Source organism: Aethalodelphis obliquidens, unplaced genomic scaffold (genome assembly GCF_003676395.1).
Source record: "Aethalodelphis obliquidens isolate GAN/ISIS:26980383/991018 unplaced genomic scaffold, ASM367639v1 scaffold31, whole genome shotgun sequence".
NCBI lineage: Eukaryota > Metazoa > Chordata > Mammalia > Artiodactyla > Delphinidae > Aethalodelphis > Aethalodelphis obliquidens.
Window position 1 is genome coordinate 9,348,963 of NW_020837975.1, and position 15,502 is coordinate 9,364,464.

A 15,502-nucleotide genomic window follows, 5' to 3' on the forward strand; every position below is an offset into this window, starting at 1 on the left:
CATGATTGTAAAATCAGGGGACAAAAGAAGCTTGAAAATGGAGGTATTTCTGTGTAGAAAGGGGCCATCAGAGGGCATATAAAAGAAGGTCCTTTAGACCTTCCAGTATGTGGAAGGACTGTGCTAGCAGTAACCAGGAGTGGGGTTGGAGAACGATCAGCCTATCTCATCAGTCCTTCGTTGGGACAAAAACTACTCTGGACTAGGGTGTGCTCCCTGCACCACCCCCACCCCCCGCCCGGCCCCACCTCAGTCACTGTGGTATACAACCACAGAAACTCAAAAAGAGCAAAAAACTCCGACAAGACATTAAAAGGATTCAAAATGCTAATATTAAATCTCATTCTGAGTCAAAACTAGGTTGAAAATAAATTCAAGGGCGAAGGATATATAATTGATTAATAAGGGACATTAAGGGTGTTTGAGGGTACATCCTTAATCTTTGTGATTCATGCCTCGGAGATGCGCTATGTCCTCTCAAGAAATGTTACTTTGTAGTCTGAACTGGATAGATAAAATAAGAAGTTTGTCAGCATCTGGGTTCTCATAGTCAGAAAGTGACAGTTATTGGCTGAAACAGAGATCTGATCATTTGACTTTCATCTACAGCACAAGTCCTTTAATAGTGATCAATTACCTGAGGAGAGCGAGGCTCTTGTGAACCAACCGTTACTCACGTGTTGAACAGTTAGCAACTCTGGGCCATCGGGTCAGTATCGATCTTCCTCCACAGATTAAAATATATCAGGGTCCGAACGGAACGGGGGAGGGGAGAAGGTAATAACGAGTGTCGTTGAGTTGGGAGATGTTAAAAATGGGCTGCAACCAACAACACATGGGCCTTTATTTTTAGGTCAAAGATTTATGTATATAAATATATATGCTCTCTCTTTCCAAAAAGTATTAGACTCAGGAACCTCATTACCCCCCAAAGAAAACAGCACCCTCTCCTCCTTCCCATAGGTCCCTTTCTTTACCTGCTGCTTCTCCTGCCTGGGTTAAGGAACTTTCAGCCCCGCCTCCCGGCTCGTCCAAGCTCCGCCTGACCGGTTCACCTGTGTGCCCAGCCCCTGACGTTACCGTTCGGCTTCAGCGGCCTGCAGGATTCCAGCTCCCGATTGGTCTGTCTGACCACAGCCTGCGCAACCCACCAATGGCAGCGGCGCTGGGTGGGAGGGTGCCCACATCCAAGATGGCGCCCCCGGGAGCTGGGAGAGGGTGACCGGCAGCGGGGAAGCGGCCTGGGCTGGCCCTGCGATTGCGGGGTCCTGGGGGCATCTCGCTGGGTACCCCCCTGGCCAGCCTACAGGGCCTTCCCCGGGCCGGAGCAATGGCCGCCGAGAACAGCAAGCAGTTTTGGAAGAGGAGCGCCAAGCTACCGGGGAGGTGAGCCTAGGACGCTGAGAAGAGGGGATTGGACCAAACCCTTCCAGATCCTAAACCCTAAATCCCGCGGGCCTGGGGCGTCAGCGACCCAAGAAGGCTGGTTTGGGGAACCTGGGCGGGGGGAGCTGGGGCTGCCTGGTGGCGGGAGGACAGCTGTCAGGCAAAGGAGCGGGCACCGAGCTTTGGAGGTGGCTGGGTGTGGGAGCAGACCCGGGACTGGGGGCGTAGGGCTCTGGAGGGGCTGCCCTCGGCCGGGAGGTGGCCGGAGTTCGAGAATAGGGGACAGTGGAATTGGGTGAATAATCAGTGTCGGTCCTGGGTTTGGAAGGCCATCCCCAGAGCTGCTTTTCACTTTAAACAGAACTCCTTCGTGGGGGGAGGGGGGTCTCCACCGCGCACAGGTAGTTGTTTGCACGAGGATGGCCCCTTCCGTCGCTCCCCCAGCTCTGCACGTACGAATTTTTCTCCTGGACTCCCAAAAAAGTTCTGGTGGGAGCGTCTGCGGGGGGACAAGAAAAGTGAGGAAAATTCTTAAGCTCGACCTCACTTTATCTTGAGTTGGCCCTTTCCCGTTAGGAATTATTACAGGGTGACCTAGAATTGAGAATATTTCTTTAGCGTTTTCTAAGGATTTGTTCAACCCCAAGTGACCTCTTCCCCTCTGCCTGGTAATGTACTTCTTGCATTAAATTGTTTAGTAGGAGAACGGACTTTCTAAGTTACTCTCCACTCCCACCATCACCCCCTTTTTGGTATATGTTGAGTCTCTTAGCAATTGTACATTCGTCAGTCTACTGTTGGTTTATAGTTTAAATCTGTTTGGGGGTAGTCCTAAGGAGTAAAAGGAGTGTATATTACAGTCTTAAATTTAAGATTTCTGACAGCCACAGTCTACTTGATAATGAAATTCATGTTTGGTTGTGCCCCACGTGCTACCCTTCCTTATTGATTGATTCAGGGATAATCCTTTAAACCTGTGGGTTTTTTTTTTTTTTTTAAATAGCAAGAGAGAAATGAGGGTCAGTGGTTGTTATGCAGCAGTCTTATTTTATTTAGGATCCTGTTAGACATCTGGGGATCAGCTTTAAGTAATACAAGGTAACGCAGAAATAGCTTCAGGTTAAAGTGCTGTGGAATCCCAGTGTTAATATTAATGCTAAAGACTTCTATGTTTTTAGATAGGCACCACTTCCTGCCAACTGATTCTTTTTCCTTCCTGGTCTAGGGAGCTCTCCAGTCTCGCTAACTGCTGTTCTCTGGGGATTTCCATGGTGAGATCATTAAATTTTGACATCTGAAGGTTATAATCAGAACCTATGGGAAAACTGTTAAATCAGGAAGCAGTGTTTGAGATGTGGGACATGGCAAAGTATTTTGTGCCTACTGACTGCTGGTCGTTATTAACAATTTTTGTTTTCATATTTCCTCTTTTGGATTGTAGAAACAGTCATCTGTTTTGCAAAGCACTACTTTTGTGAGATAGGAAGAGCAGTCTTTTCAGTTTCTTCAAGTTTCTGGCTTCCTTTTTCATTTTGAAGAGGAATATACAGGAATAGAAGAGAGAACATCTGAGTTCTGAAAGACTTGGATTATTATGGGGCTGTTATCTGTGTGATCAAGGGCAAATGATTTACTTAATCTCTTTAGGCCTCAGTTTCCTTATCTGTGAAATGAGGATAAAAATACTTTCTTAAAGGTTCCTGTGAGGACTGAATTAAACACCGTATTTGTAAAGAACCTAGGACAGTGTTTATTTAGCGCATTATAGTTGCTTGATAAATAGTAGTTATTAGTATTACTGTTATTATTAGAGAAAGTAAACATTTAAAAGAATTGTTTCTCTGATCCTTACTCCAGTGCTAGGTATTTATTTTCATTGTTTATCTTAAGGCATTAAAATGTTGCCAAAATTCATAATAGTACCTTGCTTGTTGAAGAGAAACATTGTTCAGCTGTGTGCTTTTAGCAGGGAAGCTCCAGGAGCCCCTGGTTATGGGAGAAAACTAAAGGTCTTTTAGATAGAACGTGCTTTGATTTAAGGAAAATATTAGGACATTTTCTCAAGAACAGAACTTTTGCATTTGTGCTCTTTCAGTCATACTGAAGAAAAACTTTCTCTGGTTGGGGAAATGACACAGATAACTGTGTCTAGGTCCATGGCAACCTAGAAGTGAAACTAGTTTACTCTTTGCAAATTGAAAGGTAAAAATTCAAAGAGATGGCAGATTACTTTCAGTTTCTTTGATCATGATCCAGCAACCTTAATTACAACAAATAAGAATTTTATGTAGTAAAATAGCCTCAAGTTCAAAATGATTTAAACATCCTTTTGGGGCTTCCCTGGTGGCGCAGTGGTTGAGAGTCCGCCTGCCGATGCAGGGGACGTGGGTTCGTGCTCTGGCCCAGGAAGATCCCACATGCCGCGGAGCGGCTGGGCCCGTGAACCACGGCTGCTGACCCTGCGCGTCCGGAGCCTGTGCTCCTCAACAGGAGAGGCCACAACAGTGAGAGGCCCGCGTACCGCAAAAACAACAACAACAACATCCTTTTGTAAAATAATAGCTTTATTGAGATAATTCACATATCATAAAAATTCACCCTTTTAAAGTGTATAATTCAGTGGTATTCAGTATATTCATCTAGAGTATAAATGGTTTTGTGCAGCCATCACCACTAATTTCAGAACATTTTCATCACCCCGAAAAGAAACCTCATAGCCATTAGTCACTCCCCATCCCTTCCTCCCTCTGGCCCCTGGCAACCACTAATCTTTCTGTTTCTATGGATTTACCTATTCTGAACTTTTCCTATAAATGGAATAATGTGATATGAGGCCTTTTGTGCCTGGTTTCTTTCATTAAGTGTAATGTTTTCAAGGCTCATTCATGTTGTGGCATGTATCAGTATTTCATTCCTTTAATGGCTAACTAATATTCCTTGTATGGAAGTACCTCATTTTGTTTATCCATTCATTAATTGATGGACATTAGGGTTGTTTCTACTTTTTGGCTATTATGAATAATGCTATGAAATTCACGTGCAGGTTTTTGTGTGAAAGTATGTTTTCTATTCTTTTGAGTATATGTAGGAGTGGAATTGCTGGGTCATATGGTAATTTGATGGAATTAAACATCTTTTTTAAGTTCTTTCAGTTATTCATAAGAGCCCCATGTACTTAATACATCAAATGGTCCTTGTGTGGATGCCTAGGAAGACAGGACGTAGTATGTACCATGTGGTTAAGAATACAGACTCTGGAAACTTGAAACTAGTAGATAAATAAGTTCTGGAGAGTTAATGGACAGCATAGTGATTATGGTCAACAACACTGTATTATAAACTTCAAAGTAGCTAAGAGACTAGATCTTAATTGTTCTAACCACAAAGAAGAAATGATAATTATGTGACATGATAGAGGTGTTAGCCAATGCGACAGTGGTAATCATATTGCAGTACAGTCAGCCCTCAGTGTCGGGGGGGATTGGTTCCAGGACCCCCTCAGATACCAAAATCTGCAGATGCTCAAGTCCTTTATATGAAATGGCAGTATGGTTGGCCCTCAATATCCGTGGGTTCCACATCCATCCGCAGATTCAACCAACCGTGGATCAAACTTCGGAGGGCGACTGTAAGTGTACTGAACCAACAGAATGTACATCTTAAACTTACACAATGTTATATGTCAATTATATCTCCAAAAAAGGAGAAAAAACAAAAAAGAATGCAAGCTCTGGAACCTGACTGCCTGGTTTCAAATCCCAGCTCTGCCACTTTCTAACTGTGTGACCTTGGGCAGTTACTTAACCTCTTTGTGCCTTAGTTTCCTCATCTGTAAAATGGGGACAGACTACCTTATAAGGCTGTTATGAGGATTAAATGAGATAATGCATAGAAAGTACATAGAAGGTACTCACTAATATTAGCCATTATGAAAATGATAGTTGTGATTACAGTAGCTCCTATTTTTATTTGTTTCTCCTAGTTGCTCTAGTTTCTGAAACTGGAATTGAAAAACTTTGATCAGTGGTGTGTCTGGAGCCCCCAGTGAGTCCTGGGTGGAAAAAAATACCACCTATTGTTAAATAGACAGAGGGTTTACGGAGGCACAAAGAAGCCTAATGCAGGGTCTCTGTGGCTGTCAGGTGTTCGTTAGCGATGAAAAGTATGATTTTGAGCAGTGGTTCTCAAACTGTAATGAGTCACCTGGAAGGCTCGTTAAAACACAGATTGCCAGGCCCCACTTCTAGAGTTTCTTTTTTTTAAAATTAATTAATTAATTAATTTTTGGCTGAATTGCGTGTTTGTTCATTGTGGTGCGCGGGCTTCTCATTGCAGTGGCTTCTCTTGTTGCAGAGCACAGGCTCTAGGGATGCGGGCTTCAGTAGCCATGGCTCAAAGGCTCTAGAGCACAGGCTCAGTAGCTGTGGCTCACGGGCTTAGTTGCTCTGCAGCATGTGGGATCTTCCCAGACCAGTCCTCGAACCCATGTCTCCTGCATTGGCAGACAGATTCTTAACCACTGCGCCACCAGGGAAGCCCACTTCCAGAGTTTCTAATTCAGTAGGTCTGAGGTGGAACCTGAGAAGTTGAGCTTCTAAGAAGTGCCCAAAGGATACCGCTACTGCTAATCTGGGAGCTGCACTTTGAGAACCACTGAGAAAAATAACCCTGAATTAGACTGAAAGAAACCTGATTTCTAGTGCTGGATGCTTTTGCCATATGGATACTGAACAATTTTTTTTTTGGCCACACCACGAGGCATGTGGGATCTTAGTTCCCCGACTAGGGTTTGAACCTGTGGCCCCTGCAGTAGAAGTGCGGAGTCTTAACCACTGGACTGCCAGGGAAGTCCCTGGATACTGTACAGTTAATGCATCTCTGTTTTGCTGTCTAATAGCATCTCTCATGTAACACATCCAAGCAGAACTCTTGATTTCCACATCTGCCCACTCCTGCAAAGGTCTTCTGTCCATCTCACTTAATGGCCCATTGACCAAGTTCCTCAGACCAAAAATCCTAATGTCTTTCATCCTTCTCTTTATCTTCCTGCCACATCCAATTCATTAGCAAGTCCTGTATTGGCTTGTCACAATATAGCCTGAATATGAGCTGTTCTCACCACTTCTCCCCCTACTACCAGGATCAGACTGAGTCCTCTCTTGCCTGGACCACTGCTATACCTTCCTAACTGGTCTCCCTGCTGTGAGTGGAGTCAGTGACCCTAATCCCCGTTGTTCAAGTCAGCTATAGTTAGGAGGCTACTGCAGTTAGTAGAGGGAGAGGTTAAGAGGGCTTGGACTAGGGCAATGGCAATAAAGGACATGTTTGGGAATATCTACAGGACTTGGTAAATCATTGGATTTGGGGAGTAAGGGAGAAGGAGGTGCCAAAGAGATGTCACCTTCAGGTTTCTGGCTTGGGTGGTCAGGTAAGATTGTGGTGTCCTATCCTCAGAAAAAGCCACATTTTTGGACAACGTACTAACTACTCCATGCTCAGTTTTCTTATCTATGAAATGAGAAGTCTGGATTAAGTGAGCTCTGAGGCTCTTACCAGTTCTGACGTTGAATGTTAAACTTGCCAACTCCAACTCGTGTCACTGGATATTTCTCTTTTGCTCTGTCACTCACAAAAGCATGATCTACAGGTAAGAGTAGGTTTGGGGGGGGCACGCCAGAAGTGGGCTTTTCTGTCTTGTGCTTTTGAAAGCAGTGAATCACTGGCCCCACTGAACATCTGAGTGTCACGAAATTGTAGAATGTTAGAATTCCACCCTAAGAGCACTGCCAGTGAGGAAACTGAGGCCAGAGGGGGAAAGTGACTTGCCCGAAAGGACACTGTAAATTTCTTGACTTCTGATCCACACTCTGCTACTGCTTCCCCCTTCCCTCAATCTCTGCGAAGATTTAGACACCGTCTGGCCAAGCACCTCATCCAGTCCAAGGGTGTGGACGCTGCCATTGAAAAGATGCGGATGAGACTTGGAGTAGGAGAGACATACGTGAGCCAAAGCCTGGCTCATTTCCCACGTTCTTATTTCCAACCCTTCTGGGGAGGGCTTCTCCCTCTTTTTAAGCAAAAGTGTTTATTGTGAAAGTCAAGGAGCTCTTTGAACGTTCAGTGAAGTTGAGAAAAGTGTCTAATCACTCGAATTACTTAGGAGCCCGTGGATTTTTAACTGAAACCGTCTCTGTCATTTGGTCATTTTTCATAACACTAATGAATCTGATAGTAGACTCAGTGTAATGGTCCCAGCCTATCTGGGCAGGTACATTACCACCTATTCTTAGCTTGGAAATGCTTTATTGATAAAGTCAGTGACTAGGAGATACTGAATTATCCCTGAAACAGCCAGTTCTGGAAGACTTCCATCAAGTGAGTGTGTGACCCTGCATTGATTGCCAGCATGTTTGGCTTTGAATTGGATAGCTCTGTTCCCATGTTTGCTTTAGCTCCTCTGTCAGTGCTGAACAAACACCTGTTGATTTTTTCCTGCCAAGCTTTACGCACCGTTCCGACTACGTGAACCAGCTATGCCAATACATCCTTTGGCGTTGGTTTATTGAAGAGAACAACGGAGATTGACCGAGATTTTTGCTTCATTTTGTCTTTGTTGTAGCACAGCCCGTGGCATTCTTTTCTCTGTGTGTGCAGTGTGATTGCCTCTTGTTTTTAGGTCTAGCTAGACAGGAGTCAGCTTAAACAGAGGCCTGGGTTTTGTATAGTTCCAGCCTTGACTCACTAAGGATTGTTAAGTGCCTGCTGGTGTGTGTCATGCTCTGCCAGGTGGTGAGGGGACTCCAGAAAAAGACATGGTGCCACCACTGCTCAGTAGAAGCTGAAAAACTCCTTGGCAGCACAGCTTCCCCTGGTGAGGATGCTGCATATTACTGCCTTTCCAGTTTTTCCACTTAACATATGTTACTTCTGTAATCAGAAAAACTTAAAAGCAGAGCTGGGTAAAAACACATTGTTGAGTGAGAAAAGCAAGATGTAGACCGATATGTACATGCAGTCTTTTATGTAAAGTTTTAAAACATAAAAAAGATATTATATGTTGTTTATGGATACATGAATATATGTAAAAGTATAAAAGCAGACGGGAAGGAGTTTGTACCCACTTCAGGATAGTGGTTATCTCTTGGGGAGGCAGGGGAATGGGGCTGGGGACTGCAACTGGGACTTCAGAAGTCTCTCTAATGCTTTATTTTCTTAAAAACAGAAATGTGACAAGTGCTAATATTTGTTAAGTCAGAGTGATGGGTACATGGATGTTATATCTTTCTCTGGACTTTTCTTTGTTTTTGAAAATGTGAATTAAATGCCTTTTACATTTGTGGTAGAGCAAATGTTTCTTAAATTTGTGTTGGAGAAATCAGCCAGCCAGCCATGAAATTAAGTAGTATTTAAAGTAGCATTTATGATTTAGCGTCAAAGTAAGTCATAAATACAGTATGATGTCATTTATATAAAGTCTTTAAAACATGCAAAGCAACACTATATATTGTTTAGGGATACATACATAGAAAATGTAAAAACAAAAATGAGGGTGAAAAATGCCAGATTCGATAAAATGGTTTCCTAGGAAGGAAGGAAGGGTTGTGCTGGGGTTTCAACTCCATAGTGTCTTATTCCTTTTCTTTTTTTTGGCTGTGCCACGCAGCATGTGGGACCTTAGTTCCCTGACCAGGGATCAAACCCATGTCCCCTGCATTGGAAGCGCAGAGTCTTAACCACTGAACCGCCAGGGAAGTCCAATAAGGTCTTATTTCTTATGTAGGTGTTAAGCATCTACCTGGGTGTACCCTATATTATGGTCTAAATCTAGTTTATTTAAAAAAATAGCTTTTTTTTTTTTTAAGCAATATAAGCCCTGATGTCTGCATTTTAGGGAATCAGAGAAGGAATGGGTTAGTGGATGCTCAGAGAAGGTCTTATGGGGCAGTGGGTGTAGAATTTGAAGGAATTTTTTAGGACAGATAAGATTTTGAAAATGGAGTAGGCAGAAGAGCCCAGTTTAGTATTTAAGGTGTTTTTGGAAGGTGGAGTGGAGACCAGCCTGCTCTAGAGTTGAGTTTGGGTTTGGGAGGAGTAGATGGTGCAGGTTGATAGGTGAATTATACATGCCAGGAAATTGAGCACCTTAATCACCAGGATCTTTCTGTCTGTCTTCATTTAGTCTTTGGATGGTAATTGATGCCTTTGGCCTTTAAACCTGCACAATTAGGATTGTTTTTTTTCTGCATGGATTACTGGCAGGTGGTAATACTCATTTATGGAGAGAACCTAAGGATTCTCTCATATTTTTCTACTCAGTCACCCAACCCAACTTACCCATTGAAATCTTCCTGCAAAGTTTATTCTCTGATATTTGTATTTTACTAACATAGAAGCTTATGGACTTGGAGAGTTCAGGTGTACTCAGAGTATTTGCAAACATTAAAGTAGAAATCAATGTCCCTTTGGGTTTTCTAGTTTGTTTGTGCTTTTTGTTTTGTCTAAGCTTTCTCTCTCTAAGCCAAACTTTCCTGTATTCTTTAATCCCTCGTATTTTCTCTCTTCTTTTCCTCTGCCTAGGATACTCTATAAATACAGTCAAGTAGTACTGTTTGTATTTCTGTGGTCCTACATGTGATGGTTAATTTACAAATTACTTAATCTTCCAGAGAAGTTCAGGGAGTAGGGATTCTTACAACTAAAAAAGTCAGGGACATAGTCATAACTAAAGATTGTACACAAGAATATTCCCTTTGGGGAACCTCTTGCACTGTTGGTGGGAATGTAAATTGATACAGCCACTGTGGAGAACAGTATGGAGGTTCCTTAAAAAACTAAAAATAGAACTACCATACAACCCAGCAATCCCACTACTGGGCATATACCCTGAGAAAACCATAATTCAAAAAGAGTTGTGTACCACAATGTTCATTGCAGCTCTATTTACAATAGTCAGGACGTGGAAGTAACGTAAGTGTCCATCGACAGATGAATGGATAAAAAAGATGTTGCACATATATACAATGGAATATTACTGAGCCATAAAAGGGAACGAAATTGAGTTATTTGTACTGAGGTGGATGGACCTAGAGTCTGTCATACAGAGTAAAGTTAGTCAGAAAGAGAAAAACAAATACCGCGTGCTAACACAATAAAGACGAAGACATAGGGTATGGACTTGAGGACAAGGGGAGGGGGAAGGGTAAGCTGGGAGGAAGTGAGAGAGTGGCATGGATTTATATATACTACCAAATGTAAAATAGATAGCTAGTGGGAAGCAGCCGCATAGCACAGGGAGATCAACTCCATGCTGTGTGACCACCTAGAGGGGTGGGACAGGGAGGGTGGGAGGAAGACGCAAGAGGGAGGAGATATGGGGTTATATGTATATGTATAGCTGATTCACTTTGTTATACAGCAGAAACTAACACACCATTGTAAAGCAATTATACTCCAATGAAGATGTTTAAAAAAAAAGAATATTCCCTTTGGAATCTTAGTAGAAATCAATGTGAATTGGCTACATTTTTATTTAAAAGCAACTTTAGGATCACATCTGTTATGTCAAAGTAGGTACTTGGTAAACTTGTTCTATTTTCTAAATGTTAGGTAAGGAATAAATTACAAAAATTGGAAGGAGGAAGAAAACCAACATTTCTTAAGCACTGAGTGTGTGCCAGGCAGCGTTCACCTCACTACTTGCTAGTGTTACTATCTGCAGAAATTGTGCTGAAGGGCTTTTTACACATTATCCCGTTTAAACCTCCCAACCCTCTTAAGATTGCTTAATTTATTTCTTAAAAAGGTGATAATGTACACAATACTAATTCAGAAAGGTACAAAAAGGTTTGCACTGAAAACTAAGTCTCTGTCACAGGGCCCTCCAGTCATCAGTTCCACTTCCATACCACTGCTACTGGTGTCTTATGTGTTCTTTCAGAGATACACTATAAATACATAGACATGATCATATATAATTATGTGGATATATTTTATTTTAAAGATTTTTACAAAAATGGAGGTATTATTGTGCATATAATGCTGCATCTTTTTTCTTTAAAATAAATTTATTTATTTATGGCTGTATTGAGTCTTCGTTGCTGCATGCGGGCTTTCTCTAGCTGCGGAGAGCGAGGGCTACTCTTCATTGTGGTGCGCGGGCTTCTCATTGCAGTGTCTTCTCTTGTTGTGGAGCACAGGCTCTAGGGTGCATGGGCTTCAGTAGTTGTGGCACATGGGCTCAGTAGTTGTGGCTCATGGGCTCAGTAGTTGTGGCTCACAGGCTCTAGAGCACAGGCTCAGTAGTTGTGGTGCCCGGGCTTAGTTGCTCTGCGGCATGTGGGATCTTCCTGGACCAGGGTTCCGACCCATGTCCGCCGCATAGGCAGGCAGATTCTCAACCACTGCACCACCGGGGAAGAGCCCTCTGCATCTTTTTTCAATGAATGTTTCATGTCAGTGGATGTAGAACTGCCTAATTCTTTTTAACAGATGTACTGTAATTTATTTAACCAGCCCCATTGACAATAATACTTTTTCTTTTAATAGGAAAGTTCAGCCCATTTATATTTATTGGAAAGACTGATATATTTGGTTTTAGTTCTATTTTTAATATTTTCTTTTAAAAAAATCTTTCACTATCAGGACAGTACTTGCTTTGGGAGGTGGGTGTGCGTGTATATATTCTGATGATTTGAAAGGTTTCTTTTTATTCTAGTGATTGCGTATAACTTTTTACCATATTTCTTCAGACAGTATCTATTGACTCCCTGCCATGAGTAATGATAAAATTAGTAGTTATATTTCCTGCCTCCTCCTCACTTGCTTTTAGTTGATTATATTATTTTTCTTAGTTTTATTTTATATCTTGAAACATACTTACACCTATATTACTTGAGCTATCAGCTTTAAATATCTTTTGAGCCTTGTCAGTAAAAGATGAGGAAATCAGTCTACTTATTTCAATCTACTTTTTCCTCCATCCCACTTTAACATTTGCCAATTACATTATTTTTACATTCTCTTCTGCAACCATAAAGCCTCAAATTTAAGACTCAGGCTTAAGGTAAAATCAATTAAATGCTCTCCATCAGTCCTTTTGCTATAGTTTCTCCATTTATTTCATTATTAATAGAAGTTTTTCCTCTAGTAGTTTCTTCAGGAAGGAGTCAGGTAGACCATATTCCCTGAGTTCTTACATATTGAAACATGTTTTTCTGTCACCTTTGTACTTAACAGTTTGGATTGATAAACAATTATTTTCAGGTCACTCTTTTTTTCTTTTTTTTTTAAAAAACTGTGAACTACTACAGAAAAGTACATGAAACAATTGTTTGGTATAATACTTGATAAATAATCTCAAAGTGAACACCCCAGAATCCCCCTGTGTCTGTTGTCTCTCACACCTCCTTCCTTCCCCTCAGTGATAACCACGTCCTTTTATGTTAATCAGTCCTTGCTTTCTTTATAGTGTTACTACTATGGATGCATCCCTAAACAATAGAAATCATTTTTGTCAGTTTCTGAAGTGTATATATATATATAGAATTATATAGTATCTACTCTTTTATTCTTTGCTTTTTTGCTCAACATGACATTTGTAAGATCCATTCACATTACTTTCAGCCTTACTCCATTTATTTACGTTGCTGTAAAGTATTCTATTATGTGAACACATGACAGTTTATTTCTCTGTTGATAGACACTTGGGTTGTTTCTAGTTTGGGGCTAAAAGGATCCATAATGCTATGGACACTTTTATATGTATCTCTTGATACACATATCTATATATTTCTCTAAAGATATATATTTGGGAATGAAAATACTGGGTCTTAGGGTATGCATATTTTGTTCGTCCTAGATACAGCCAAACATTTTTGAAGTGGTCGTATCTCTTTATATCCCTACCAGCAGTGTGGTCCTTTGGGGTAGGTGATATTCCAATTTTATAGATGAGAAAGCATATTCAAAGTGGTCAGGTAATTTAATGCAAGTTTATAGAGGTAGTAGATGCCACAACTGGCATTTGAACTCTGTTCTCTCCAACTCTAAAGCCTTTCCATGCTGCCTTCTTTACAGATAGAACTTCCTGACAGTCAGTTACGTAGGGCACTGAAACCTCACCAGGGAAGATGAACATTTTTTTTTAAAGAGTAGGGTGCTATCCTTTGGCTTGGGTATAGTTGTTCTTGGAGGCAACCTGCTTCTCAAAGTCCCTTCCAGTGTTGTGATTCAGGTGGTACTCACCCAACATAGTTACTTTCCTGACAACTTGCTTCTTCCTTTTTTCCTTGCTTTTAGCATCCAGCCCGTGTATGGAGCACAGCACCCTCCTTTGGACCCCCGGCTCACCAAAAAGTAAGTCAAGATATTTTTCCTTTCATGCATGTACTTCTCCTAAAACCCTGAAACCCTCCCCTACTTTGTTGAAATGACAGTTTCCACTTGGACCTTTTCTAGTGTCTCCTCTGCTCTGTTTTGGATCAGAAGATGAGCAATCTTCTTACCTCTAAGCAGTCCATTACTAAGTGGAAAATTAACTTACATCAGAGATTTTTTTCTTATATTGGAAGGTGGTATATGTAGGGGTTTGGTGTTGGATTCTCTGTTCTGTGAGAAGGTCTTTATTGATTAAATATTGTCCTGAAATTGAATGATTGATGACCTTCTTCTGGTTTCTGGGGCCCATTGCTTCTGAATATATATATAGGTCTGCCCTCTTCCTTATTCTCTGAGAATTGAGGCAAATAGAACATAACTGTGGGACTGACAGTTTTCAGGTCCTCTTTCTCTTTGACACACTCAAGGAAACGCAGCCAGACAATGGAGTTAAAAGCTCCCAGGAGACTATTTCTTTTTTTTCTTTTTTTTTTTAATCCCGCCCCACCCCCTGTCCTGAAGGCTATTTCTTCTAGTACAATTCTAGTAAATTATTTTCTAACACAGCAGAGACCCTAGTTAAATCCAAGATGTGTGGATGTGTATTTGTATCCCCAATTATCGCTTTATCACATCTTTCTCTCATAGGCCAGCGTTCAGCCACAATAAATTTAAATGAGGAGGTGGGTCGTCTTCTCGCATGTTCTGAGAACTTTTGCCTCTATCTTTGAGCAGGCTTAATCTTAGAGACTTATTTCTAGGAAAGTTGTTGCTTGTAATGAAAGCTGAATGGTTTGAGAGGTACAGGAGACCTAGGTTCTCATCCTTCAGGGGCCTGTGTGATAATATCTACCCTTTCTTTCTTCATAGTCAACAGGGAAGTAAAGATAATGTACATTAAAATATTTTGAATACCTAGAAAAATACCTTATCAAATATGCATCATCAATATTTTAATATTCTTTTAATAACTTAATGTGTGGTGAACTTTCTATAATTCTACAAACTCATTCTTTTTGCAGTTTGGCCAATGTGTAGAAGGTACAGTCTTCTGAATTACTATAGAGGCATGACTACTGTTCATTTCTGTAAAATGCACAATTTTTATATCAGGAACCGCTAGAGTGTAAGCTCTTTGTTCACCACTGTACCCTTAGCACCTAGACCAGCAGGTTGCACATGGTAGGCACTGAGTAAATATTTATGGAATGAAGGAATGAAGTCCCTGCATTTACTTAGACAATGGGTTTTTCTTTAACGTTTCTTAGTATGTACCTTGTATTAGATCTTCTTAAGGGGAAACATGTTTTCTGTGGTAGTTTTGTGATATTTTCATTAAGTATAATGAATTTTATTTCCTCGTTTTACCATCCGTGGACTCTCTGGTCTGTTGGCCAGTGTAACAGGCACTGTTAATTACCTTCCCAACAGTCTTCCCTGCACCTGCTTCTTCCTTGCTCAGGAACCACAGTTCTATTCAGTTCTTGAGCCGGTGACAGTGTACTTAGAGTAGGTATCTGGGTTAGTTTAAGCCTTTTATAATAATTCCTTGGTAATACCAGTGACTGGTCTATGATGGGCTCATCTCATTGGTTCTGGCCAATGAGATGTAAAAGAAAGTCTCCTGAAGGAGGGTTCTTGGAAGGATTTTCTTTTTTTGACCAGGGAGAGAACATTTTGTGAAGAAAGCTGCATTTTGCCTCCACTCACATTTCCTGCTTTTCAATGCGTTAGTGTGAAA

The 15,502-nt window shown here is 41.3% G+C and overlaps 1 protein-coding gene across 1 annotated transcript in view; it reads left to right on the forward strand.

Moving 5' to 3' along the window:
- The first annotated feature begins 971 nt into the window (after nucleotides 1–971).
- Nucleotides 972–15,502, forward strand: part of TBC1D22B (TBC1 domain family member 22B) — a 65,427-nt gene continuing 50,896 nt past the window's right edge. The window contains exons 1-2 of the mRNA XM_027127113.1: nucleotides 972–1,386; nucleotides 13,684–13,740. Of these exons, the coding sequence (XP_026982914.1) occupies nucleotides 1,331–1,386; nucleotides 13,684–13,740 (113 nt within the window). The 5' untranslated portion in view covers nucleotides 972–1,330. The remainder of the gene's footprint in view (nucleotides 1,387–13,683; nucleotides 13,741–15,502) is intronic.